This window comes from Dryobates pubescens, chromosome 3 (assembly GCF_014839835.1).
Source record: "Dryobates pubescens isolate bDryPub1 chromosome 3, bDryPub1.pri, whole genome shotgun sequence".
In the NCBI taxonomy this organism is placed as follows: domain Eukaryota; kingdom Metazoa; phylum Chordata; class Aves; order Piciformes; family Picidae; genus Dryobates; species Dryobates pubescens.
Genome location: NC_071614.1, coordinates 34428002 through 34455095, shown reverse-complemented (window position 1 = coordinate 34455095; position 27094 = coordinate 34428002). Strand labels below are relative to the sequence as shown.

At 35.8% G+C, this 27094-nt stretch overlaps 1 protein-coding gene across 1 annotated transcript in view; it reads right to left on the bottom strand.

The window, feature by feature from the left end:
• Nucleotides 1-27094, bottom strand: part of HMGCLL1 (3-hydroxymethyl-3-methylglutaryl-CoA lyase like 1) — a 70187-nt gene that overhangs the window by 31410 nt on the left and 11683 nt on the right. Inside the window, exons 2-6 of the mRNA XM_054179944.1 lie at nt 16746-16823; nt 15718-15825; nt 11182-11277; nt 9222-9370; nt 754-817 (exon numbers count right to left, since the gene is read on the bottom strand). Coding sequence (XP_054035919.1) covers nt 754-817; nt 9222-9370; nt 11182-11277; nt 15718-15825; nt 16746-16823 — 495 coding nt within the window. The remainder of the gene's footprint in view (nt 1-753; nt 818-9221; nt 9371-11181; nt 11278-15717; nt 15826-16745; nt 16824-27094) is intronic.

Here is a 27094-nt window from a genome sequence, read left to right as displayed (position 1 = left end):
GTGAGAGAAGTCTTATCACAAATTCCATCTGCAATGTATACTAGAAGATGTAGAAAAACAGGACCTGAAAGCCACACACACACAGAGCACAATATATCAGAGAAATGTTGACTAGCTGCTAGTGCTACAAAGAAAAAAATGTGGTTTGGAGATTCTGCTAGATCACCAAAAGCAGGTGATTAAGTGTAACAGAGAAGACAGGTCTTTCTCTAGGAAGAAAGCCAGTGTGTTTTACCTTGTGCCTCTTGAATTGTCTCAGTTTTTTTCTCTAGTGTTCAACAAAATTGACGCCCAATGACATGACACTTGCCAGAATCATAATATAAGAGGAGTGGCTCTACCAGCTGACAGCACAGTATGCTTATGCCAGCATAAAATGGATTTAAAAGCAGATATCCCTTGCAAGAGGTTGTGCTGGATATCATCTCCTACGCCATCGTCCACTGAGTAAGTGTTCATGTGAATGAATCTATTTCTTTAAGCATTTCCTTAACTCCTTGTTGGGAGGAAATAGCACATAATATTTTTCCACATGACTGCTAGCAATCTAAACACTATTTTCCTTAGATTTGACAGAATATAGTTGAGAGAGGTTATGCGCATAGTTTTAGTATTAGCTATGCTTTGTATTTGCATTCCTTAAATTTTACCCCTTTAAGATCTTTTTTAGCATTAAATAGAGAACATTACTCACAGACATTTTAAAATCTACTTTTTATTCATTAAAAAGACAAGCCAGAAGATCACTCTTACCTCTGCCACTTTAGCTGGTATGATGTTTCCCTCATATGGGCAGCCCAATGCACATGACACATACCTACAATAGAAAAAAACATACACAGATACTTCTCTTTGATACAAGCCTCTCTCTAACCATTCATGTTACTTGAAAAAGGTTCAACATAATTTTGAATATTTAAAGCAGTCAATGTAGAATAAATATTTGAATGAAAAGTTAAAATTACATCAGATTAAAATAGCAGGCTTATCAATTTTCTTTTTAGATCGCAGAAGCGAGATTTATAGCTTTATGCCCAATGTATGTCACAATTTGTAAAGGAATGGCAATGCAGCCAAGCTAACACTGCTGCAGTAGACCTCCATTTTTCTTGTGTCTCCTTCTGAAGTTGTAAGAGGCATCTCAAGTTTTGCCTTGGCTGATCCACAAAACGTATTCAGAGGAAGAAATCATTTTCTTCCTTGTGCCAGTGGCCCAGATCACAGAGAGCAACAGATGGATACAAGCAACTTAAAACAAGCCCACCACCTCATATATGATTTTGGTGAATGGGGTACCTTTGACCTTTTATCTCTGTACTGGCATTTCTGACCCACAGCACCTGAAGGATTACAGCTCCATTGCTTGCTTTAGTTTAAGCATGCCTTGGGACAAGAAGAAAATCAGAAGCCAGACTGTTTCTCAGCAGCTATCAACTCCACAAAGCACAAAAATTGAAAGCTACAACCAAGCCTTCATTGTTCAGACTTAATGCTGTGTTAGTGCAAAATTTGGTTTAAATTTCCTTTTTTCAAAAAAATTAAGAGCCATGAAATTCTAATTAAATTTTGAATTGTTTATATTAAATTGATTAGAAATGGGATAAAATTAATGAGAAACAGACATTCAAAATTAAAATAAGTGTGGCTGTGGAGGGATTTACAACACATTGAGGGGCAGGCAGAGCCCCAGTCCCATTGAGAGGGTGTTCAGCTGCTTAATAGAGCAAGAACCTTCATCAATTCCCCATCATTCCCTTTCTCTCAACATTGAAGGATATAATGTAAAATTATACACTGTATAATGCAAACAGGATTGAACAAATGCCAGATTGTATGTAATCAAGGTCTGTAAGGTAAAGGATGCATTGTTTTCTTAGCAGTTGAAGGAGAAATTGATTGATAGAATATGAAATTAGGATGAGTAACAAGCAAAAATGAATTGTGAAAAAAAAGTCAATATTTTAACGCATAGAACATATTCCATGCCTTATATGAAGGTATGGTGTTGGCACACTGGAACTAGCAGTAAGAATGAAGCAAACCTTGACCTTAAAAAGAAATTGATTAGCCTTGACGAAGCAATGGAAACAAATTTTACTTCTACAAAAGTGGTTGGGTCCATTACATCCTGCTCAGAATTTTAGTCCAAATGCCTATTAGGCATGATTTCAATTATCTGTATGTCATTATGAAAACCAGGTTTTTGAAACTTGGCCATGGACTTCATGAACTATCAGCCCCAATTTAAATGACACTGTTTAAATTTCAATGTTTATGTTTCAAAATTCTAAATTTGCTTATCTACATTAAAGATTAAAAAACATAGCTACTGCTAACAGCTAAACATTACCCTGCTTTTCAGTGACACATATCTCAAACCCCACTCAGGATAATTTAACTTTTTTTTGTTTAATGCATGCACAGTTTTTCAAATGAAACTAACCATGAAAAATTTCAGACCCAAAGGACTGCTTTTTGCATAACAGTGCAATGCATAGAGCTAGTGAATACACAGACTTTTACTGGAATTATTTTTCAACATCAGCCACAGCACTTGTGAGCAGGAACAGGACTAAATATAAAATAAATGCAAAACGTACAGTACTTATGCACACATGCTCCCTTTAATTACATTTATCTTTACATGTTCCTAATGGCTACATGTGTTAGACCAAGAAGATATGGTAGTGGTAATGTGGCATGAATGACATCTGGAATAGAGTAGGGCAAACAAAAGTAAAAGCAGGCCAAGAGGTATCTAGAGAACAAGGGGATACTCCCTGTGGTTCACACCAGTGAGCAGAAACTTGCCTGAGCTCACATAATTCAGCTGGGCCTGCTGGGGTATGAAAGTATGTAGTGACCTGAGGAATCTGCTTACTACAATGTACAAATCTGTTTAAGATTATGAATTCTGCATGCTTACACCACTCTGACTAGATTGACATTTTAAAGAAAGAAAATATTATAATCTATCTGGGCATTTGCTATTCAATATTAAACTGGAGAAAACAGGGATTACTGAAAGAACTTGACAGGTAAAGAACTTACCAGAGAGAGAACAAAGTTCTGTAGAGAATGAAAGAACTGGCTTTTTAAGTGGAGTTCATCAAGGATGAGCCTGGCAGAATTTTATCTAATATTTTCATTTAATGAATTGACATAAAAAGTAGAGATGTGGTGATAATGTTAAATTTCTTGGAACTGTAAATAAATAAAACAGCAACATTGGGATTCCATGGAAAAGGACAGGAACAATAGAAATGGGACTCAGTTGATGGCAATAATAAAGGAAGTGAGGTATAAAAGAGTAAAATGCACTCCAAATGTGTATCAGGTATAGAGGGCACAAAATATGAATTCCATTTGATAAGGTCTTGCTAGATTGCCATTGAAAATGAGAGATAAAGTACAAGACATTTGTAGAAAAAGCAATGCAAGCTGGAACAGATGCAGGCAAGGGCTGAATACAGCTAGCAGGGGTGCAGAGAGCCTAGGATATGAAAGGAGAAAATACAAACGTCTCTATGAAAGAAGGATAATCATATGTCTGATCTGTGCGTTTGCCAAAACATCTAGACTTCAGGCAATGCTGGGTGGGATGCTTTGTAACTGCATTTGTGTGGTTCCAAATTAATAAGCTTAAGTGAGAGAACAGAGGTTTTGATAGGAAAGTAGATCTGTTCTCCACAGATACATTTGGCTGTTACATTTTTTTGTTTGTTTGTATGAAATAACTTATAAGGCGTTAAAGGCAGCCAAAGCATAGACTCAAGACCTCCACTCACAAACCTCCAAAATAGGAAACAACTTTAAAGAACATGCTGAAGATCTGCTTAGAAGGCAGAAAATTAACAAGGCAGGCACAGAAAGCAACAAAAGACATAAGTTTAAAGAAGAGTCTGGTCAACTGCAGCAAACATTACTGACAAGTCAAGAAGAATGAGAATAGACTACTGTTTCTGAGATCGTGTCATCAGGGAGTTTGGTGAGAGCTGTTGCAGTTTCAAGAGAGGAACAGAAGCCAAAGTGTAGGAGTTATAAGAGGGAATCAGAGAAGAGGGTCTCCAGACAGTAATTATAAACAGCGCCTTCAATGAGCTTAGGAATGAAGAAGAGATAGGCAATGAGATATGATATGAAGAACTAAGCAGGGTCAAAGGTGCAATTTTTAAGAGGCAAATGCTTGCTTATATTGCAGTGGAAAAGAGCCAGAGGACAGTGAGAGGTTAAGAAAGAGAATATGGGAGGGGAGAAATAAGAGGAAAAACAGAACATGGGGTCACTGGGGCAAGTGGAAGGGGTACAGATGGAAAGTAGACAAGAAACTCCTGCTGCTCTGACAGTGGAGGAGAAAGGATTAGGGAAGGGGAGGGAGAAGAGAGTGACAGAAGGAATAGTGTACTGTAACTATTTTTCCTTAGGAGAAAAAGTGAGATCTTAGGTGAAAAAAAGCAGCAGAGGGAAAAAAGGGAAGAGCTTGAGCAATGAGTTACAGAGGCAACTGGGATTTAATTTGGGGATTCAATTAAGTGGGACAATACAGCTGTTTTCTGAAAAGATAGAAAAAAAATATTTTGTCACAAAAAAGGTCTCTTGGTCCCCAGAGACACTCCTTGATATGAGAGTAGAAGCAAATATCTGAGAGTTTGCAAAGCAGACTCTGCAGTGGAAGCATTTAATTCTAAATACATGCTTAAATGTTTGCTGAATCAAGGCCAGACATTTTAGTAGCTTAACTATGTCTTTAGCATGCAATGAAGAAGAGTCCATGCAACTAGCAGAGGAAAGAAAGACCTGTAATATGTGAACTTATCTCTACAGCTGCTTTAGGAATACCTGGGTAAATACTGTTTTGCTCACTCATGTTCTGTGAAATTAGAATAGAATTAGAATTTTGATAAAAAGAAATACTCTATTTGTTTCAGGTAGCAGAGTTCACCCAGTCTCTTGCCTGTTTTACAGATTTCACTGCAGGTGAATACTATTCAGTCTCCTAAATTGTTTTCTTTGCATATAAAACAACTGAAAAACAACTTTACTGTGTAATATTTTGGACAAAAATTCTGAACAGCCTCTGGGGATGGGGAGGGAGAAGGAAGAGGAAGAGAGTTTTCAATTTCTTCCAGTAAGCCAGAACCAAATTGCAGTGTTCGACAAATGGCATTGACAGTATAAGGTTGCCACGATTAAGGTTACCAAGAATGGCAATGATCACACCAGCCCAATGACTGTGGAGTGCAAAATATAAAACAGTAAATGACCAAACTCTTCATAACCAAAGTGTGTTAAAAGGAAAATTAATCCAAGCAGAAACTGAACTCCATGTTGTAATCAGCCCTTTGTCAGCTTGTTTCAGCAAGAGTTCCAGAGCCAGAGCCACAGCTGCTACCACAGCTGGAAGCACCAAGCCTCCTGAGAAGCCAGTTGCAGACTCAGATGCTGCTGTTTCCTGTTTATTATTATAGTGTAAGTTCACATATAATTTACCATGTTCACTGCAGATGTATTTATTTTTATTGGATGTTCATGCTAAAATGTATATGCCTATCATTTGGTGAATTCATAATATTAAGGTTGATATATTCTGTCTCTTTGCAAAGAAAGCCATTTGTTAACAGGCAAACTTGACTGTAAGGACAGGGGAAATAGAAACAAGAGAAGAATGAAAGGAGATTCTTCCAAAAACATAACCTCCATGCCAAGCCCAAAATACGTAAATAAGGATTATTTTTTTTTTTACATTTAAGAAAAAAAAGAGAAACACCATTTCCATGTATTTATAACCAGTTGTGAGTAATATGTATGCTATTCAGAGTAAATTTTATAGTAAGAATACATTTCTGTTTCTAGAATGACCAGAAAAACCAGTTACATTGTGAACTATGTTCCAGAAAATAACTTCTCTATAACCAGAACAAAACCATTGATACAATGAAGGGCCACTTCCTCACTTAACTTCTAGTAACTATGTCAAATTATCCATCAGTAACACGCTAGAAAACACACTGTGTTTCATACTAACATTTCAAGTCTTATATTACACTACTTTTTAAGAAGAAACACAGATAATTTTTACTTCCCACAGGTATCTTTTTTTTCCCTTTTTTTTAATAAATAATAATAAAAAAAGGCAGCTCTGCTGGCCTACTATTTTCTACCTGGAGTCATGAAAAAAAGTTGGTATAAAGCTATTCAAAAGGAAAATTTCTCCTCTTACACAGTGCAGAGTATGACAGAGTTAATATAATGGCTCCCACATCCTTTTCTTAACCTGTCCCCATTACAGAGAAATGCACCAAGCCCCCACATTCCAGCAATCTCCAGCTTCTCAAACTTCTCCTGGGGACTGTAACCAGCTGGCTTAATACTGTGTAAGCCTGTAATTTGTTTACCATTCACATATAATCTCAAATATAGGCTTACTTACAGTGAAACAAAGGCATTATATTGGTTTTACTTTCTAAAGAAGTGATAATGGTATAAATCACCATATTATCAATACAATTGTTTCAGATAATCAGGATGCTTCCATATAAACAAAACAGACCAGCATTATTTTTTGGAAATACTTGTTGTAAGGTATATTAAAATAAAATGGATGTGTTCTTCCACCTGTATTTTTTTTTGTGAAGCAAATTCAAGTATCACTAGCACAAGATAAAGATAACTACAATTAATTATTTCTCTTTAAGTTTCCAGTATTTCATGTCATACCTTGTATATTAGCACAAAAAATAAAAAATAATTCTTTCTTTTAATCAACAAGGAATTATATATGCTGTAACCTGTAACCTTAATTATAATATACTATAAGTGGTAATAATAATAGTATTGCATGCAGTCATTTGTTTGTTATATATCATAGAAAAAAATATTACTATATTTCAAGTATATCAACCAGCATTTGAATTCTATACAAAGGCAATTGTAATTCTGATACATTTCAATATGCTTTTACTTATAATGAACTTCATCATACTTTAAATAATTACATACAGCAGTTTAGAAATAATGCATAATTAATAAATGAAGCAGTACTGAAAGCAAATGCTTCTAAGTTATTTTACAGCAAACATTTTTTCTAACACTGTTTTTCTAACACTGAACTTCTAAACATTTGTATACACGTTCACATTTGCACATGCAAATAATTCAAGTGGCCTCGCAGGAAAATTTTCAGGACAGGGATAAATACAGCCTTAATTGCTGGTGATGAAGAAGAGGGTTTCAGTGGGGTAAAAAAAAAGATGTTACCTTTCACCTCTTATATTCCTGGTCAGTTTTTATTATACTATATGGTACTGAATATTTCAGAGAAACATAGTCTGACTTTATTTCACAGGACATGAAGTAGGAAGGTGGAAACACAAGTCCTTACTTCCTTATTGTTCTGTTGTACAAATGAAAATTTATTTCTGTATCTTTTTAAATCGTTGGCTATATTAACTTGGAAGAATCTAGCTTAAGCAGAATTTACTTAATTTTTTTTTTATATGTACAGCAAAAGTACATTTAAATTAAGCACAACCCAAGTTACTAATTGCAAATACCATTTGTCACAGTTTTCCATTAATCTTGGCTGTTAGGCTTCAGTTTTGATCACTGAAAAAGATGTGATATTTTAAGAGTACCTGAATTACATGTTAAAATACGCAGTTCTAAAGCCAACAGTATTTTGTGTCATTTCACATGCAAAATATGCATAGAAGTAATTAGCTGACCACACAGTTTGTAAGTGATTTGGCTCAGTGTCTTCACAGAATGTCCCAGATGTTATTGTAAAGTTTTTATGTACATAGAAAAAAATTTAAAAAGAATCTCCCCCTTTATGCTGCTAATAAATAGCCTAACTTCCAAGACCATGCACAATATTTCAATTCTTCATAAACATTTGAACAAATTTAGTAAACATTTAGAAAGCTGTGTACTGTGCTACAGATTTTAAATGTGACAGCTAACAGCATAAATTTTCTGGATGATAATCAAGTCAATGTTAGGGCAGCTGTAGCAATAGTAAGACACGCAAAAGCTTAAAGACTAGTTTCAACTGTTTGAGTGCATTTTTCATAGGATTCAAGGATTGCAAATGATTTATGCTCACTATATAAATTCTAAATTGCCAGTGAAAACAGGAAGTAAAATGTGAAGCTCTTAAAATTATTTTTGGAAGTATTTTTCAACAATACAAATAAGGAGTTAGGGCAAGGCACCTAATTACCCATTTCCTGTAAATAAATAACATTTTAAATAACATTTTTATAACATTTTAAACAATAATAGTGCTTTAGAAAGGAAACAATATATATAAAATATATTAGCATGTTATTACCTAAGTAATTCAAACAAAACATTTAACCTACAAAATTTATATTAGAAGGCAAAACACGTAGTCCTAGGAGCTTCCTTGAGCAAAGGCTGCGGTTCTAAATACTGAATGTCAATTGATGAAATACATAACATCCCATCCTTTTGTTCCCAAAAAGCTGGGTCTGAGGTCATTCAACACAAACTCTCAATTTCCAACACTGTCAGTTTCTGCCCTTGCTTGACACATCTATGCGATGCTTACAGGTCAGGATATAAAGCATAAAGAACACAAACCTTTGCCACAAACCTTTAATTGTCTCAGCATTTAGATAGTTTTGCATGGGGTTGGGATACAATAATGACATTTATTGTATCTGCCACTAAAAGCAAATATGGGATCTTAAAACAAGATCATAAATTGCAGGCTTTGACAATTAATTCTTTTTTGATTGTTTTATCTCCAGGAAAAAAGTCACCTTGAATGTACTGAATGCTTCTGTGAAATCTCTAAGTTTTGTTCTGATTATCTTTTTCCACACATTTTTCAATTGAGGAAGAGAAGCCCTGTATATCATTAAATATAATGTAAAACTCTAGAAATATTCTAAAGGTACTGCAGTATTTGAGAACTTGTGAACTACTTCCACTTGAGTCCTAAAGTCCTGTTAGCAGTGCAGGGTATTTTTTTTCAAGGTGCAGGCAACAGTGTTACAAGTTCTCAGGAGCACAAAATAAATTTTATTCTGTCATCTGTGATGATAAAAAAACCCAACAATAAAAATCAACACAAAAAGAGACTATTTCATCTAAAATATAAAAATTTGGTAATGTACTTTTCTACTGGCACAAAAAAAAACTCCTGTAACAATGACTCCAGTAACTCTGTATTACTTAAGAATCTTCATATTTACCCACGCACTGGAATATTCATATTCCTTGCAGATTTAGCAACTTCTTCAAATCTTTCTATGCTTTCTTCAATTGAACAATTAATATTCATTTTGCTAAAAGTTTCAGATGCTGCGCCAAAAACGGAGACCTCTGTCGCCCCTGCTGCAACCTGAAAAATACATGTCAATAAAACCAAATCATAACACCATATTAGTATATTAGATTAAGCATTTAATTCTCAAAGTTAGAATGTATTTAAAATATATTTTTTAAAAAAGGAAATGAAAATTATAACACACAAACACTAAATCAAATCTTTAACTCAATGACTATGGCATATTTCTTACCTCTTCTTAGCAATTAGGTAAACATATTTTTTAAGTGATAAATGATAGAGGTACCTGATCTAATGGAGCATATCCCTGCTCACTGTATGGGGGTTGGACTAGATGACCTTTGGATGTCCCTCCTAACTCAAATCATTCTATGATTCCATGTAGGAAATCACCTGAATCAACTGTGAAAATAACAGTGACTGATATTTACATTAATTTTTCAAAAAAAGGAGAAGATCATATAACAACTATGAAATACTTATCCTCTAGAGAAAGCCTGTTCCTCCTGAATGCCAGGAAGTCATTCTCATGCTAGGAAAGCTCTGTGCCTACATGTACCTAGAGCAGTAACAATAACCAAGAGGGATTTCCTTGTTAGAGCCAACTCTAGGATCAAGGGCTCCACTGGAGTGGGTGTCATAGCCAATGTGGGTAATACGTGTGAGTTTGTTGAGCAAACGTCTCAGAGCAAATACAAGTCTAGAAAATGTGTAAATGTGGTGACTTCACTGAAGGTGCAATTAGCCTGAGCTTGTACTCAATGCCTCAGTAAATCAACTAACATGAGACAAACAACAATGCTGAAAGCCAAATGATAGGAGAAATAAGCTTAGGAGAATAGCTAATTCATTAATTCTCATCTCAGTGAGAATAATACTCTTGTTCTATAAAAAAAGAATGGAGCTTCTTGCTTTACTCTCTGCTTCTGCAGGATAACATCTAAGCTTCAACAACCATTACAGGAACAAATATCATTCCAATTAAAAGAGAAAAAATAGCAGCAAGTGCTCAGCAACCACCCACAACTATTTCTACATTATTTTCCATTCCTTATGTCACCAAGTATGGTGTAGAAATACAGCAGATTTATTTCCACTCACACAAGCCACCACTGAAAACAAAATTTGCACTACAAATCTAATTAATGATAGTTACCAGGATCCTGTTTTAACAGAGATTTCCTATGTAGTAAGAAAACTGGATAGAAACTGTTGCATAGACTACAACACAAATGTCCATCAAGCAGTATGCTTTCCAAACGTGGCTTGACCAAAGCATAAAGGCATGAAAAATTTTCAGAAAACATAAATGTGCAAAGATTCAAATAGCAAGTTACATTTAAGATTGAACTGCTCCAATTTTTATTAATTCCAAACACTTTGAGCCTGTAGTTTTGAATTTTTATGTTGTATGAACTGAAACCATTTAAACTTTCAAACCCTAGCAAAATGAAATGCAGAATTTAAGAAATCTAATACAAACTACAAAGCATTTTCATTTAAATGACATTTTCCTCATCCTTCTTCACTTCTCTCTAATAAGAAGACACATTTCAGCAACTTTTCTATGGTCAAAAAGTCAACTAAAGAGAAGGAACTGTCTTTCTCTTTATATACAAGCATCATTTACAGGAACTTTCAAAGACTGTTTGATCAATACTTCTTATTAAAATATTAATACAGAGAGCGTAACACCACTATGTGTATGTATTTGCCAATTTTTCACAACAAAAAACTTCTTAATGAAAAAAAAATTAGCTTTGCTCTATCAGGACAGGTTATATGACATTAAATAGCTAGTTTATGGTACTGAACTGTTAGTATCTGCAATGTGAAGGAGGTAATTATTGTATGAAGGCACTTACAGCAGCATGAAAACCTTGAAGATTAGGCGTGAGAACAGGATATTCAACTCCAGGATGCCGCTCAATGCCCCTCATTACTTCTTTGTGATCTGCCATCTAAAATATATACATAATTTATATTGATGAGCAGTTATTTTCTAATTTTATGCAGCTAAGTAAGAAAAAAATTGGCTTAGATTGCACATTTGCCTTCATTAGGTATACCGTTAGTGATAAACTGATACTGTACAAGCACTCTTATTTTGGATTTTTTACAGGTTTTCCAGTTCTATATGAATATAGAATTTGGGCTAAGATTTCTAGTGTTTCTTTTTTTGTATATCTGTAAATATGCAATCTGACTCATAACTTGATCAACTGTTACTGCAACTTTAAACTTATCTCAGTGGACTCAACAGGACTGACATTTTAAAACAATCCAAATCTTGAAAACTTCAGCACTCTGATAAATGTGACTTTACAACCTTAAGTCTAAGTGCGCTTGAATTACTCAAAACTGTATCAGTATATTTGAAGATTAATCAGAAATCCATCCTTAAGAATATAGCAAAATCCAGTTCTCTTTTTAGTCTAACAATGAGATATACTTTAACTTTTCTTTCAAAGGAAGAAAATAATTTTTTCTTACAGCAAAGGGCAAAGACCATTACTTCATACAAGCATTTGTTTTCTTTAGCCTCCCCTCACCAAAGAAACTGCCTTTTTAAGACATTCTTACTGTTTTCTAACTTAAGATTAACACTACTCCATGCACAAATCAAGATGATAAATCAAAGACTTGTCCATGTAAAAAACTATAAATTATTTAGACATGCACATTTTCTTGAAAGAGGTGGAAGAAAAATAAGTTTATTTTTAATAGTGTGCATGCCTAAAATTAGTATGCAATAAAATACATCCTTCCTATTTTATGTCTCACAGACTTTGAGTTTTAAAAATTAAGACTGCATTTAAAATATTTTCATAAAAGCAAATCTTCCAAGAAAACAACATGAAATTGTATTTCTGATTCTTTTTATACTAATGAAAAGTCATTTTAGGAGTATTTTATGAAAAGATTATGAACTACAAAGCTTTTTCTTGCATTTCTGATTCTTTTTATACTAATGGAAAGTCATTTTAGGAGTATTTTATGAAAAGATTATGAACTACAACGCTTTCTTTTCAACAGATATTGACAGCCTTTCACTACCACAATTCTAAATATGTGATATTGAATTATATCTGATTATTAAGTGGCAATACTACTGGCAACCTGGAATCTTCCTGTCACTAGTTTCCTATTACAAAAATGAATGGATTAAAAATACCAGAAAAATGCATGTATGCTTCCTCAAATGTAAGCCCAACATGCATCTACAAGGAAGTGGATATATGGTATGAGAAGCGTCCCATAACCAGACACAACTTATTTCTCATCAGGAAACAAGTGATGGCACAAGCCAACTTTTAGTAATTGCTTCCAGATAAACTAAATCAGTGTGACCACTTCACGCATCTGATAACTTCACAAAAAACCCCACATTTGGCAATGCTTCAGTTTTTTAAGAACACATTTGCATTCCTTAATTCTGTATAAATTGGATCTATGTTTCCTGGGGCAAGGAATAATGTTTGAAATTAAATGATTAATTAAATGGCAAATGCTGGAACTAATTCCACACTTCAAAGTTATAGCCTGACTTAAAACATGCTAAAAACCCAAAATGACAGTATTTCAACCAGTATAAAGCTGCTAGATACAAACAATATGTGTTACAATTGTCTCATTACTATTTTTCCTGTAAGTAAAATCTCTTTGCAAAATATATTGCATCTCAGAAGATTTTAAATTGCAATACAATAATTCTTTCCCAAATTTCTTTTAAAATAAGCTTTCTAATGGTAGGTATTTATAAATTATGGCCATTTAGGTTATAGGTGTGGGATCCTGTTTTATATGGCACCTTGCTACTGGGGAACCTTTTCTTTCCGCTTTTTTTCAGTAAAACAATCTCTGCCAAAAAAAACAGTGGAGCAGAAACCATAAGAGAGATTTAAAATACTAAGAAAAGAAATAAGTGAATGAGCGATCTAAACATAACCATGAATTCTATTCCCATGACCTATGAAAAGAAGAATGAAACAAGCAAAGTCAAGACTGCACTCCCTATCAGAGCAGCACAATCTTATCTTTCAAATAAGACATTTAAAACACAAATTAAGTCATTAAAATAAAGTATTCAGACATGAATTTAAGATAAAAAGAGATTGTTCTTTTTTCCATAACTGACAACCCTGTGCTAAATTTGGTGTTTCTAATAGCTCACAGGAAAAGGAAATCATTAAACAAGAAAACAAGAAACCCACCTTTGGTTTAGACTTTTCCTTCTCATTCTTAAAACCCACATTACTCACTGTTGCTGTAACTGCTGAATTTTGATGGCACTGGGAAAAACAGCCTGTTCACTGTTAAAACACAATATCATTGCCACTATACTGATACCAAAAAAAAAATATCTTCATTATCAGTGCTCTCTTCCCCTTTCCTGGTGATCCCAAGAACACTGAAATTAATTAAAGGAGTCCCTCAGAGTGCTGTACAGGACCAGCACAGTTTGCTCAGTGAACTCATGAATAAGAAAAAGTATGATCATATTATGGTTTTCTGTGATGAAAGTCCAGACCCAGGATGTATTCTCAGTTTAAAAATGGACAAACGGCATTATACAATATAACAGTGTATGTAACAATGAATGCAAAATATGCCACAATATATGTTTAAAATTGAAGTATTTCCTCAAAATAAGTACTTTCACGTTTCATGTTGTGAATAACTTGTGATTTCTTTACATGTAAGCACTCAAATGTGTAAACAAGTGTGAGACTTCTTGAAAATTAGTTTAAATTACATGGACAAGTATTAACTTATTTCCTTGCTTGCACAGAACAGCTAAGTTTGCACAAATAGGAGCTATATCATATGCTTGAGGATTAAGCATGAATTTACAGTGTTAAATCTCAGATGAAAACCTGGCACTTTAAATGGCAACATAATCTTGCTGCTGACTTCAGAAAAGCTAGGATTTCTCCTGAATTGTATCAAATGTAAACATTAATTTTGGAAAAACAATAAGCAAATTATGATTCATCGTAACTCAGTATGACTGCTGATAAAGTGCCAGAACTCCAAAACAACAAACATGCCTAACTACTACCAATACTACATATACAAAGGTCTCAGATTTAGATCCTCCAAACATACTTCCAAATGTGGAAAATGAAATGTTATTTAGGGAAAAGTGTGTGGAGGGGGGAAAGGTATGCTACCTTTCTTCATTACATTGATGACTACTTTGAAGAGTAGAACAAAGGTAAGAACAACACTAAATTATATTAATGACATGTCATCACCCCAGTTCTTTAGTTGCAACTGAACATTCACATAAACACAAGTACTTTCTTTGCCTCTATTCTACAACACAACATTAACATTGATTGGAAAGTATTTTCTCCATATTATTAGTTGCAAAAAGTCACTGCCCTGTACTCAGCAAACTCAAAATCAGGACAGAATCTGCAACATCTCTCCTTAACATCCTTCAACATGTGTTTGGATAAATATTTGTGTGTTTAATATTAGATTAATGTTTTGAAAAGGAGGACTGCATGGTGGATAGATACACAAAAATGTACCAAGTGCAGTGGGAGTGGTTGGCTTCAGGGAAAAGTTTCCATGATTCTCCACATAATCTGCACACCTGGGGGTCTCTACTGTATTAGTTTGGTGCTAGGGAGCACTCCTGAGAAGTTTACTCAGTTTGCACGAGCCCTGTGCATAGACATTTTCCTGCCCTGATTCTAGGGATCTGAATTCATGCTGCTTCCAAGAGTTTATCTTCCTGAGCACTCATTGATAAAAAGAGAGCAACCTGAGAAGGCTCAATCAGCCTTGGAGCTTGTCACTAAACCACTGGAAAGCAGATGAGCAGAAGTTATGTCAAGAAGTCTTAATGTGGTCTACCCTTCCATTTCACTGAACTTCACAGCAGCTTTTAAGTTGTCATGCATTCTCCCTTCCTGAGAAACAGTGCAGCTGCACAGTAGCAGCCAAACCTGTGCTTGGCCACATACCTTACTGACTGGATCTTGACCATAACTCCCAGACTGTGGATTCACTGCAGTATGTCTACTCTTGGCTGACCTAGTTACCCTCTCCAGATCTGCTCTTCTCTCACAGGCTGCTGCACTGCCCTTTAATCAAAAATCTTCCCCTTCCCTACTAGAGCAATCTACTCTTACTGCTGCTAAGTTAGGAATGTAACCAGCTTTCTGCACAACTTCTTTTGCTTCAGTTAAGTCTACTTTTTAATAAATACCACAGCTTCAGCTGACCTGAAAAAGTTGAGTAAACAACACCTGACAACAACATCCAACTTTACAAAGAAACATGATTTCTCTACCATTCTCCTGTACAATTCTACAGTCTATACTACTGAAAAACTCCACTGCATGGAATGGCATTTACTCTGAAATAGTGGTGATGATTTTACATACCTGAGGCACCCATTTGGATGAAACAAAACTGGTCGCTTCTATTGCAGGCAGGCCTGTTTTAGAAAGCCGGTTGATTAACTCAATTTTGATATCAGTTGGGACTATCACCTATGGACATGGAGACACAGTAAAGTATTTCATATGGTAAGAAACTTCTGCAAGTGAAATGTTCTTAGCACATAACTAATATTTACTTTTAAAAATAATGAACTGTATTCACACATTACACCATAACTATACTGTTCCCTGACAGTAGAAAGATACTGCACAAAGAAAGCACTAGGCAGTCAGTATTACTCCAGTTTTTGTCCACCACAAAAGAAGGAGGAAGCACTTCTGTGTAACTGGTTAGAGGTCTGGCCTCACTGTTAGCAACCAAACACCAAACTAGCAAAGAACTAACAAAGGAAACAGTAGCAAGAATAGTCCAACTGGAGAAAAATGGAAGAACAAAGGTCCACAGCTGAGGCAGAGTAATTCCATTCTGTTAATACTGCTAATATTTTCAATACCCGTACCAACAATACACAGGAGCTTATCCTCCTGTTTGTGGACACACATGACTCTTTTTATACATATACTCTGTTTTACATAGTATATTTTAATTTTCTTCCATGCTTCCCTACCACCCTTCAGGGAAAGAGTAATTTTTAAAAAAAGTAATTTCTGAGGTTTGTTCCTATGCCTGTTCAGCAGTAAGTATGATAACATGTATTGTACTATTCTTACTGTAGTAGCAGTTGCAGCACAAACACATACTATGAAGGTAGTCAGTATTTCATGGAGTTTACCAATTATGTCATGACAATGTTACTGACTGACAAGAGAAATTCCAGAAAAAGAAACGGCAGTTGAGTAACAGAAAAGTTCATTAACCAAGCACAGAAAGAACTCATATGATTTAACATCTGGCTAAACAGTAATATATTTTTATTCTAGTATAAAAAACAGTTATTGTGTTTTACACAATGAAAACAACAGTGATATCCATGAGAAACACCACAAATGAAAAAAATTAAAAAATTTACCCTTTCATTTTGTAATCCATCCCTTGGCCCAACTTCTACAATCTTTATGTACTCAGGCAGTCCAGATGCTTGAGATTCCTGAAATAAAAACCAATACTGAAGCACAAAACAATGACAGTCACCAAGATGAAAAGTACTGCTTGTAACTTGTCTTCTCATATGATTCTGAGCATAGTCATAAGCCTGCTCATGGCCTTTAAAAATCCATAAGAACATGTTCTACACCTTGAGCTAGGGAATAAAAGTTAAAAGCAGAAATTATCCATGTGCATGTTCTACTACTCCTCCGAGGCCACAAATGTTTATTATTAAAATGTGCATAAAGCCATAAATGAACATTGTGTTTCACAGAGTGAGAAATATTCTCATTTCAAAAAAGCTTCCCAACAAATGATCCAGTCCTCCAAACATCTAACCAAATATTCTCCATTTAACTGAACAGTTACTTCTCTGTAAGACTAGGCTATAAATCTGAAAAGAACAGAGCATTCAACAAATTCTGAAGACAGTATTAATGAAAGATAAAAGTAATTCCTCTGCCTGAAGATGAAGGTTTTAAAGAAGGATTTAAAAGAGAACATGGTAGAATTCTCCAGGTGTAAGAGCAGCTCTGGAAAGGCAGGAGGTTGACAGTGACAGGAGGAAAGGCAGTGGTAAGGTCAAGGGGCTAAGGAGAGCACTGGGAGCTGGAGAGGGAGGAAGGAGAAATGAGCAGAAAAGCAGGTGAACGGAAATGAAAACTTCCTTTTTTATTATTTAGCTGCTCTGTTATTGAACCAAATTGACACGTGTGGCAGTTAACGTACCCTGGACCTTTCAGTCCTGAAACAGTTCAGAGCAGTTGCTTAAACTGACCCCTAAATGCTGTGGTCAAATAGCTGACTTGGGGAATGCTACCCACACCTACAGGAGCAGACAGGAAGGATGCAGGCAGTCTTGCCAGGAGCTCTGGAGCCATTCTGTTTTCTGCATGGCACTGAGTACAGAATCCAAGCCAGTGTCTCCATTCAAGTGTTAAAAATCCATGCTTGGGTTAGTGGGAGTTACCTGCAGAACAGCTGCTCCTGCTGCACTGATCACCTCCCCTGAGAGTTAACCACCATGGGAAGCACCACTCAGCCCAGAGGTAGCAGCTCACCCAGACACCAGAAGTCACTTCTAGGGTGCATGAATATGTCCACTAATCTCTCCACAAACAGAGGAAAAAGCCATTTGTTATCCCTCCCTGGCTAGTATCGTAAGGGTTGTTCAACCAAATGGCTGCTAATTTCTCCTCACGGTAATGGACAACAAGGATTCCTACAACACCTCTGGTTTTTCCCTCCATTCTCAGTGCCTGTGGATAACAGTAAGTTCTCTGCAACACATGCCAAAATAAAATCTGTATATTTCAGAGCATTTACTGTGCATTTATCTGAGCCCAGTAAAAAGAATGGGAAACAGCTGTACAGTATCTATTTGATCACATGGAACATCTGGTAAGTTGAAACTCTGTCAGTCTGTGAAAAGCCCACACTTGCTGACAGTATAAACCTACTTAAATGTGAAGGTAAAACTCTCACATCTGCTGCATATTCTCTAAGTTATTTTCACAAATATGGCACTGCTTCAGCACTATGGGCATAAATCTGGGCTATTTCATGATTATCAGATGCTTCTTGTTACAAGACAAATGCCACAACTGCGCTATGAGAAAAGCTGTGACTGGAAAAGTAAAATAGATTATGTGAACCAAAGCTTAATTTAGAACATGAAAAATGTCCATAAAACTTCAGTGGCAAAAATGTTCAATTTCTAGGCCAAATCCTGTAAATCCTATTCAGTTCCTACTGTGATAAAACTTTTGCTGAAGTCAAAGAGCGATCGACCTGTCTTTACAGAACAGTTCACACAGCTACAGCATGGGCAGTAGCCATTCACACAGCCTTTCAGGGGATACCTGTAGCCCTTGGATTATGTAGGGACAGAAGTTTGGAAGGGATATCGCAGAAAGCCATTCAAGTACTGATTTTGTTCTCCATCTCTGATATTACAGGCATACAATCTCTTTGAGCCATAATCCAGGTCATTCATCACCTGATTTTTTTCTATAGCCTCTCTATATATCAGTCAGTCCCAACTTAAATTTATTGCTCTTCAACACAACGCTGAGAATCATGCATGAGATGACTTTCACAAGGAACACGATAGCGAGAAATCAAGGCAGTAGTACAGACAAATCCTTGCACTCTTTGAGCTGATGAATTAACAGTTTAGAGTAAACATTTGTCTCTGAGTCCAGTAAAATTTTGCTGTGCATTGAATTTCACTTAGTTTCATCACTGATTGTTTCTGCTTTCAAGGTGACTCAGTTCCTCCTGTGTGACTTCCAGTGTGGTACTGACAATGTCTCCTGTCTTCCTGTCATCAGCAGATCTTACCACCTAGAAATTTTCTGGTGAAAGTATCTGGACAAACACCTTTGCCTTATTGTAACACAACATACATCATCTCAAGAAACGTAGGTTAGTGCTATGGAAGTGTTTAAAAAACAAAGATAACATGAGGAACTCCACCAGCCACTTCTCTTTAGTCTACTAAATCTGCTTTCAATGTTACCTCTTATTTTCTCCTCAGCCAGTTTCTTACTCATCTCACAAATTCTGTTTTAGCCATCCTTCTCCCCAGCATAACTAATGGCTTCTCTCATGCTGCATTGCTGAAACTCAGATACCAAGCAAGTGTAAGGGAAGTAGAATACTTAGGTTCAGGCCCTCTGTACTGTTTATGCATTTTACAGTGCATAATCTTCCAAGACATTGGAAGATAAGTACTTGACAATGCTGTTGAGAATTAAAAAAAGAGACTGCTTTCTTGGGAATTCTTCTGATCACAATGCCACACTTGCAGAGTATCTGGACAGCACTTGAAACACAGCTGAACAAGATAGCTGAGCCACCAGTTACATTCTGTGCCAGGCTCAATGACACGTGCATTCACTAGGCAAGCTTAAAATTCACAGAACAGACTGAAGCCTTTAAGCACTTATGCTGAGTTTAAACATTTCTGTTTACTGTCTGATTAGACCTTAACCAGGACTCAGAGTTCATGAACTGAGGGATAGAGTTCCTCAGACTCTTAACTAGAGGATTCCAAATGTGCACCAAGGTAAAACGAAGGACTTTCACAACCAGAATGATAAACTCACACAATTTCTACACCTTTAAATATGGCATTAAATGGTCTACAGATAATAAATAGAAAATATAAATAAATAGACAAATTCAAAATATGTTTTATATTTGAAGAGAATCTTAAAAAGCTGAACTTTACAGAAATATATAAGTACTTTCATTAAGCACAAAATGTGTCAGGTAAATATCTTCTTTTTTTCAGACAAAACAGAATTGTATTATACAAAGTATTTTTATGCAACAAAGCACAAAAAGTAGTTACAGTTGATACTTAGAGGTGAATGTTTATTGAATTATATAGTGGCTCGGTTAAAAAGTAATGACTACTAAAGTACAATGTTTGAAATATCAAAAAAGGAAATAGTTGACATAAAAGACTAAGAGCCTGGAAAATTTGTGTTTCCCATGTACCAAGCCTTGCCAAAAGAGAACAAAAAGCATATAAAACCACACAAAATAAAAAAAAAGCCTCCCTCAATTCAGAATGCAGCCAAAGAGTCCTTAAGGAAAAAAAAAAAGGGAAAAACCATGCTGTTCAACTTGAGACACTGAATGCCAAACTTCTGTATGGAAACATTTTCCTTGAGTTATAAATAGCTGGAAATTCAAGTTTATTATAGAAAACCCTAGTAACCCTTAATTAGAGCAGTATAATCTTCTTAACATGACCATAAATGTAATCAAATTAAATAAACACAGTTCTTTTAACTACTTCTAGTAAACGTGCCGAGGTTCCTTCAGATTTTTTTAATCCTTCAGATTTTTATTCCATGCAGCTCATTCATATGGGCACTAACAGCACTGGCAAATATTACCCTGAGCTGCTCAAAAGTAGCTGAAAGGACCCAAAAGCAAGGGAGAAGAATCTGGAGGTTCAACTTGTCTCAATATTTCTAACCAAAGATGAGGCTCTGCTTTTGTTTTTCCACAAGGTGGTGTGCTGGAACAGAGGACAATTGAACAAAAGTAGGTGCATCTCCTACAAGGAAGAATTCAAGAAAGATGCTTTAAACAAGGATCACCATGGAGGTGGCATCATAATTCCACAAGCATGTGTGCAGTGACATGGACAAACGCCCCAAAAGTGGGACAAGGTTATGAGATAGATAATATGATTGCTGGAAGGAAAACAAAGAAAACAGTGGTCAATCTTCTGAACGCACAGATGTCTCTGAACTTTACAAGGCATAGTGGAAATAAACAGGAAGAAACTAGAATCTTAATGCACAATTAAGTAACAATTGAAAAGGTATTGCAGAGATTTGTTTATCTAGTTCACACTACTGGAAGGCAGGCATAAAACATCATTCCCAAGTTAACTGGGGGGAAAATGGGTAAGATTCATCTGTGAGATATAAGTAATATATAGGAGATATTCAGAAAACACATTTGCCTAGAATCATGTTCAGTCAGCTCTTGAGTAGCTCCATGAATGGAGACTCCTGGGTAACCTTCTCCAGTGCTTACCAGTGCCACATAATAGAGGCTTCTCTGATCTTTATATGGAGTTTATTGTGCTTTACTTGATGTCCATTGCTGCTTTTCCTGTCGATGACTTCATATTCTTTATTCGCCACACTAGGTATTTGTTCATATTGATAAGATACCCTTGAGCCTTCTTTAAGTTAAACACCCACAGCTCTCAGCCTCTCCTCATACAACAGATGCTCCAGTCTATTAATCATCATCATAACCCTTTGCTGGATCTGATCCAGTAAATCTATGTCTCTCCTATGCTGGGGATTAAATTTACAGGTATTATTTTAGTCCAGCTCTTCAAATTTAATTTGAATGTGCTTACAACTTCTATTAGAGGGCTTGTGTGAGTTCATGAAAGAGTGCTGATTACATACATTTAGGAGGTTATTTGAACTGATTGATAATTCACCGTATGGCTTTCTATTGCAAAGTAGTAGCTCTAACATTTCTACTGTCATTTCCACTAATTATGAATTAATCTGCTAGTACACTTATTGTAGGGTTGTTTACAATAAAATACAAGTAATTCATATGAAAATGGAAGAAATGGGATTTTAAACACAGGAATTCCACTACACTGTAAATGCTTAGGCTGATGAAGTGGAAATAATATTTATTAACAAATAGTAACAAAGAAATATTACTTTATTTAGAAATTAGAAATTAATATTTGATAAAAAGAATTGTACCTATTGAGCAGAGTTCTGATGAACCGACAGTTCAAAAGATAACAAATTACATTAATAGTGAATGCTCCAGTAACTGTTAAAAAAATGTGTCTGTGTAAAGAATAATCTTCTCACACAACTAGAAAATTCAACTCACTACTAAGCACTAATACAGAAAGAACTACACTACTCAAGAACATAAACACCAAAAATATCATTTATCTATTGCTATTCCTTTTGGAATTCCAAATCTACAGAAGACAAGGTTTAAGAGCAGTATTCAGCTCAAGGTTATGAAACCTCAGCTCATTCCTAATGAATATGTATCTGGAGTTATTTTGGAAGACTTACATGTTCTGGCCTCCAAGTGCAGTTCAGGAAGTGCATGGGTCCTACTTTGTCCATTTACTGTAGGTCTCATTTCAAATCTCTCAAGATGTCTGTACACTGCAGGGCATCTTAAATGGCATGAGACACATCTGCTAGATAACTGAACTGACCTTAGAAATGTTGCCCCTCATGCAGACGTCTAAATTTCCATTGCAGCTGAAGATTTATTTAATATGGCTGAGTGCAATAAAGAACAATCCAGGTCTCCTGAAGTTCACACCTACTGGCTGATGGTTTCAGTCACCAGGTTTATCTAACTGCTTGGAGACTGACTGTATGCCACTCCAGAAGGAAATAGTCCCTTGCATTTTACAGTGTGTACAGCATATGCCTACCTCATAATGATGTCTCATACATCCTATGTGTTTCAGATGGCACTAGGCACCTATGTTTAGGCAACTCACTTCTGGCTAGAACAGGAATTTCAGCTGCCGTAAACACTTATGTCTTAACTTAAATGCCTTAATCCCAAGCAGCCATCTGTCTCAGGTGACCTATACATCATACAATGAGTTACCAAAAGAAATCAGAGGAACTTTTGAGTTCTTCCAAGATCTCCATAGGCAATATATTGTTTGTCATTCTACATTAAGTGTTCACCCTTCCATTCTGATTCCCAATCCATCCCTCTCCTGCATTTCATCTTTGCCTGTAAGATCTTCCTCACTGAAAAGAATGGAATGCATATAAATACACAGGAGGCAGAAAGTAACATTACCCCTTGTAGTAGATCATTTAAATCCAAAATATACCCTTAGCACCTGAAACATCAATCATTTTCCAGGTATATGAAAGGCAACATACTGCATAGCATATGGATATTTAAGGAGCATCAGTCCAATAACAGACTTCAAATTCCTGTTTCAGAGCATCTCTTTGGAGTAACTGGTATGATTTCTATTCAAGCTATGCATTACAAGCAGTTTAGATTAAGTTAATTCCTACCTCCTTGTTTTCACAGAACTGATCTGTAAATAGCATATCCACATTGATACAGACCTTGATCCATGGACTGACTTCCCAGTTTTACACTTGAACTTCTGTCATCACTATGGACCTGCCTGATGGCCCCTGATTATCATCACAGGAATAAAACTTTAACTTAATTCACTGACTTGCAGTCCCAGCTCTAACCTTGGAGGTCCCTTATCACCACAAACTTGCCCAAAGACTAGGAGTCTTGCTTGAACCCATTTGCTACCTCTAGGGTCACCCTGTTCACCTCACTTAGCTACTGTAGGACTGGTCCCTGCCTGGTGACCTGACAGCCCTGTTGCCATCATCAGGCCCACTCCTTTCAAAAACTGCTGGCCCTTGCTACTCACTGACAATTGAACTGAGAGAAATTTCTTACTCAGGGGTTGATTGCAGCATCTGATCCTTACTCCCTGACATCCAGTTCAGATATATACTCATTGGGCATTTCTTTACCCCAAGTCATACATGTCGGGAGAAGAATGTAGTCTATTTCTATTTTTGGCCCTTTTTATCAATTGTTAATATAGTTGTTAATGCCTAGCACTGTAAACAGAAGTATTGTTGGTGGAAGCCAGTAAAATCACATGTTGCAGATTAGAGCAGCAGCAGTTATAAGCTACATCTGAAAGTCAGTGCTTTGTATACTAACTGTCTCCCACCCTGATTCACCATCTCCTGACTCAGTGGAGGCTACAGCTATCAGATACTCTGAGAGTAATCTCAAAGGACAATGTCCTGTTCAAGCAACAAAAAAAAATACACCCAAATCCAACAGTAAAAGAGCCCTACCTGATACACAAATGCAGCTCTGCACATAACAGAAAAAAAATGAGGCACGATATACAGCTTTGGTAAATCACTTACTGATCACAGAGAAGCACCAGAGGGGTAACTAGGTGTGCAAAACAATTTCACAGCACAGTATCCCCCAGGTCTTAGCACAATGTATCAAGATGTGGCAAAGCAAATAAATAACAACTTTGATTTTGAGGTCCAATACAAAGTAGCACCTTTTCCAAAGGAGCTAGAGTTTAAAACTTAATACAATCTCTGCAGGAGTCTAACAAAGGGAAAATATATATATAAAAATGATGTAAAGATACTTACAGATCCCCAGAAATCTTTCCCTTTAGTAAACACAGGTAAGAAAAGTGAACATCTGAACTGCATAAAGTTACTCATTTTAAATTGTGAATATCAAAAACTACTTCTGGGAGCAACTGCAAACCTTGTCAAATTCTCTGCCATGATGTTGGATGCTCTGGGGGAAAAAAAAAAAAAAGGTAGCATTCCAGGGCAAATAGAAGGATAAAAATCAAGCCCAAAGACTATTTACAATCTTTGAAAACAGAGAAATCACTTCTTTAATATTCATGACTTTATTTTACATAAAATCATTCACAACCTGACAAACAAATAAAAATATCAAATCTGTTCAAAAAAACTGATATCCTGTATGAGTCTGAACTTTCTGAATTATCACTGATGACTTGTCATCCTCCAAAAAACATTTGTTGCTATTTTTGACAAGTGTAGACCATGTGGAATCACAACAGTTTAAACAGCTGACAGTTCATACAACCTAAAATCAGAAAGGTCACATGGTAGCAGAGGTATAGACAGCCACAGACAACACAGGTAAGATTTGTGTTGCACAGAATGATAGTATGGTAACTAGAGGCCTCTGTTGCTAGTAAGAGAGACAAATACAACCAGTCCCTTTAGCAAAAATTAAAAATGTATTTTCAGTCCATGGTGCATACATTACCTTTTTCTATTTCCCTAAATGCTTCCCTTGGCTAACAAGCAGCCTTTCTCCATTAACCAAGTTGATTTGCAGCCAAATCACTTTCATCCATAACCCTATCTTGGTCAAATCCTGGAAAAGCAATTATACTCTGCCATCTGGGCTGGATGAAAAGGATACAGAGAACCGAGATCAACAGCGTATTGATGACACTGGAGCCAAAACCTCCCACACTTTCCTTTACTATTATTTATGGTATATAGTGTTTTACAGGCAAGACTGAAGAGAGAATTCTAGAAGGCAGAAAGTGTGGTGTTTTTCCACACACAGTGAAAAACAGAGGCATGATCATCCTTGCAAGACCAACATGTGAAACTAATTTGCTCTTTACAACGCTTTGGGATATTGGCAGAGGGGCAAAGAGGAAGCAGGTAAACAAATACATTGACAAGCCAGCCCATCCACCCTAGCAGATAAGTTCCTTTACATACCTCATTGTCAATAAAAGCGAGTTATGCATAGATATGCATAAGAAATCAAGCAAAAAGTTGGAAATACATCAACTTTTCTCAAACTCACCTTCTATATACAAAGTCAGTGCCTAAAAGACCAAAGAAATCTTTAATTTAGGTACAGCTGGCCCACGCTGTTTTCCAAAGCTCTCTTCCCAAAAGACACTGATAAAAATGACAGTAGTTTAATAGTTATTTATTTAGCCACTGTTGGCAACTCATCCTACAGGAGAATTTTAAATTATTAAACTCTTTAGAAAAAATAACATCTGCAACGTATTATTTTATGTCACAACAGTAAGAAGGAAATTATGGTCTCTTGAACACCACACCATTCTTGATGCTATAAAAATGTTCCATTTTCACATCAGAATCAGTCATATGTGAGCATATTTAAAGAATATATATTTTTGGCCCATTTAAGTGATAATCATTAAAGCTATTGGCAACTTTTCTTATATAAAATTGGGGGGGGGAAGACACAATGCCATTTTTAAAATAAACATTTACAAATTTGTGTCACTTTTCATGAGCTTATTAAAAGTGCTCATAATATTATGTCACAGCTTCTGCTGAACTGGTCAAATTTCTAATTTATTACATTGAATAGTAATGCAATAAGATTTTAACATGTTCTTATCACACAAATGAGAAAACAGTGCAGTGGAACAAGCACAAGAAAATGGACCAGGACTGGAAAAACCAAGACAAAAATAAAATTAGATCCTATCATTTTCAACTATTTGCAAACAAAATGAATAATGAGATTTCCTAATTTTTTGTTGCTTCCACTTCTAAAATGCACAAGTTTAGGAAGATTTTTTTCTGCCTCCATATTCTAGATAGTAAGTTGTACAGCAGAGGAGAAAGAAATGTGTGCAATAGCAAAACTGGTAATAAGACCAGTGTGTTAGTGTTAGCTAAGCACAAAACAGATAAGAAATACTTAATAATATTGCCATTACCTGTATTTTCATTTTACTATGACATATAATCTTGACCAAAGTATTGTTCTAAACTCTGACGATAGGTAATAAACTTAGGCACTAAACAGCAATCCAGCCATACCATTCACTAAGCTCAAAATATCCCAAATGTTCTTAATGGCAAGAACCATTTAAGACATCTGAATTTATGTGTTCTAGGTATCCCAGTAAAGACAGTACATATATTCACATATGCTGTCTTGAAGTTTCCTAAGCACAGCATGTAGGAGAGGACCTGTGCCAGTTTTGGTAGCTGCAGATAAAGTAGGGTATTATAGGGCATCTTAAAGGGGATCAGTGATGAAGCATGGCCAGCTCAATCAAGCTGCTTCTCAGCATTGTCAGCAATGCTGAAAAGTGTACAAAACAACTCAGCAGTAAGGAACACAAGTCAGATGGCTAATTACAGGCACCTA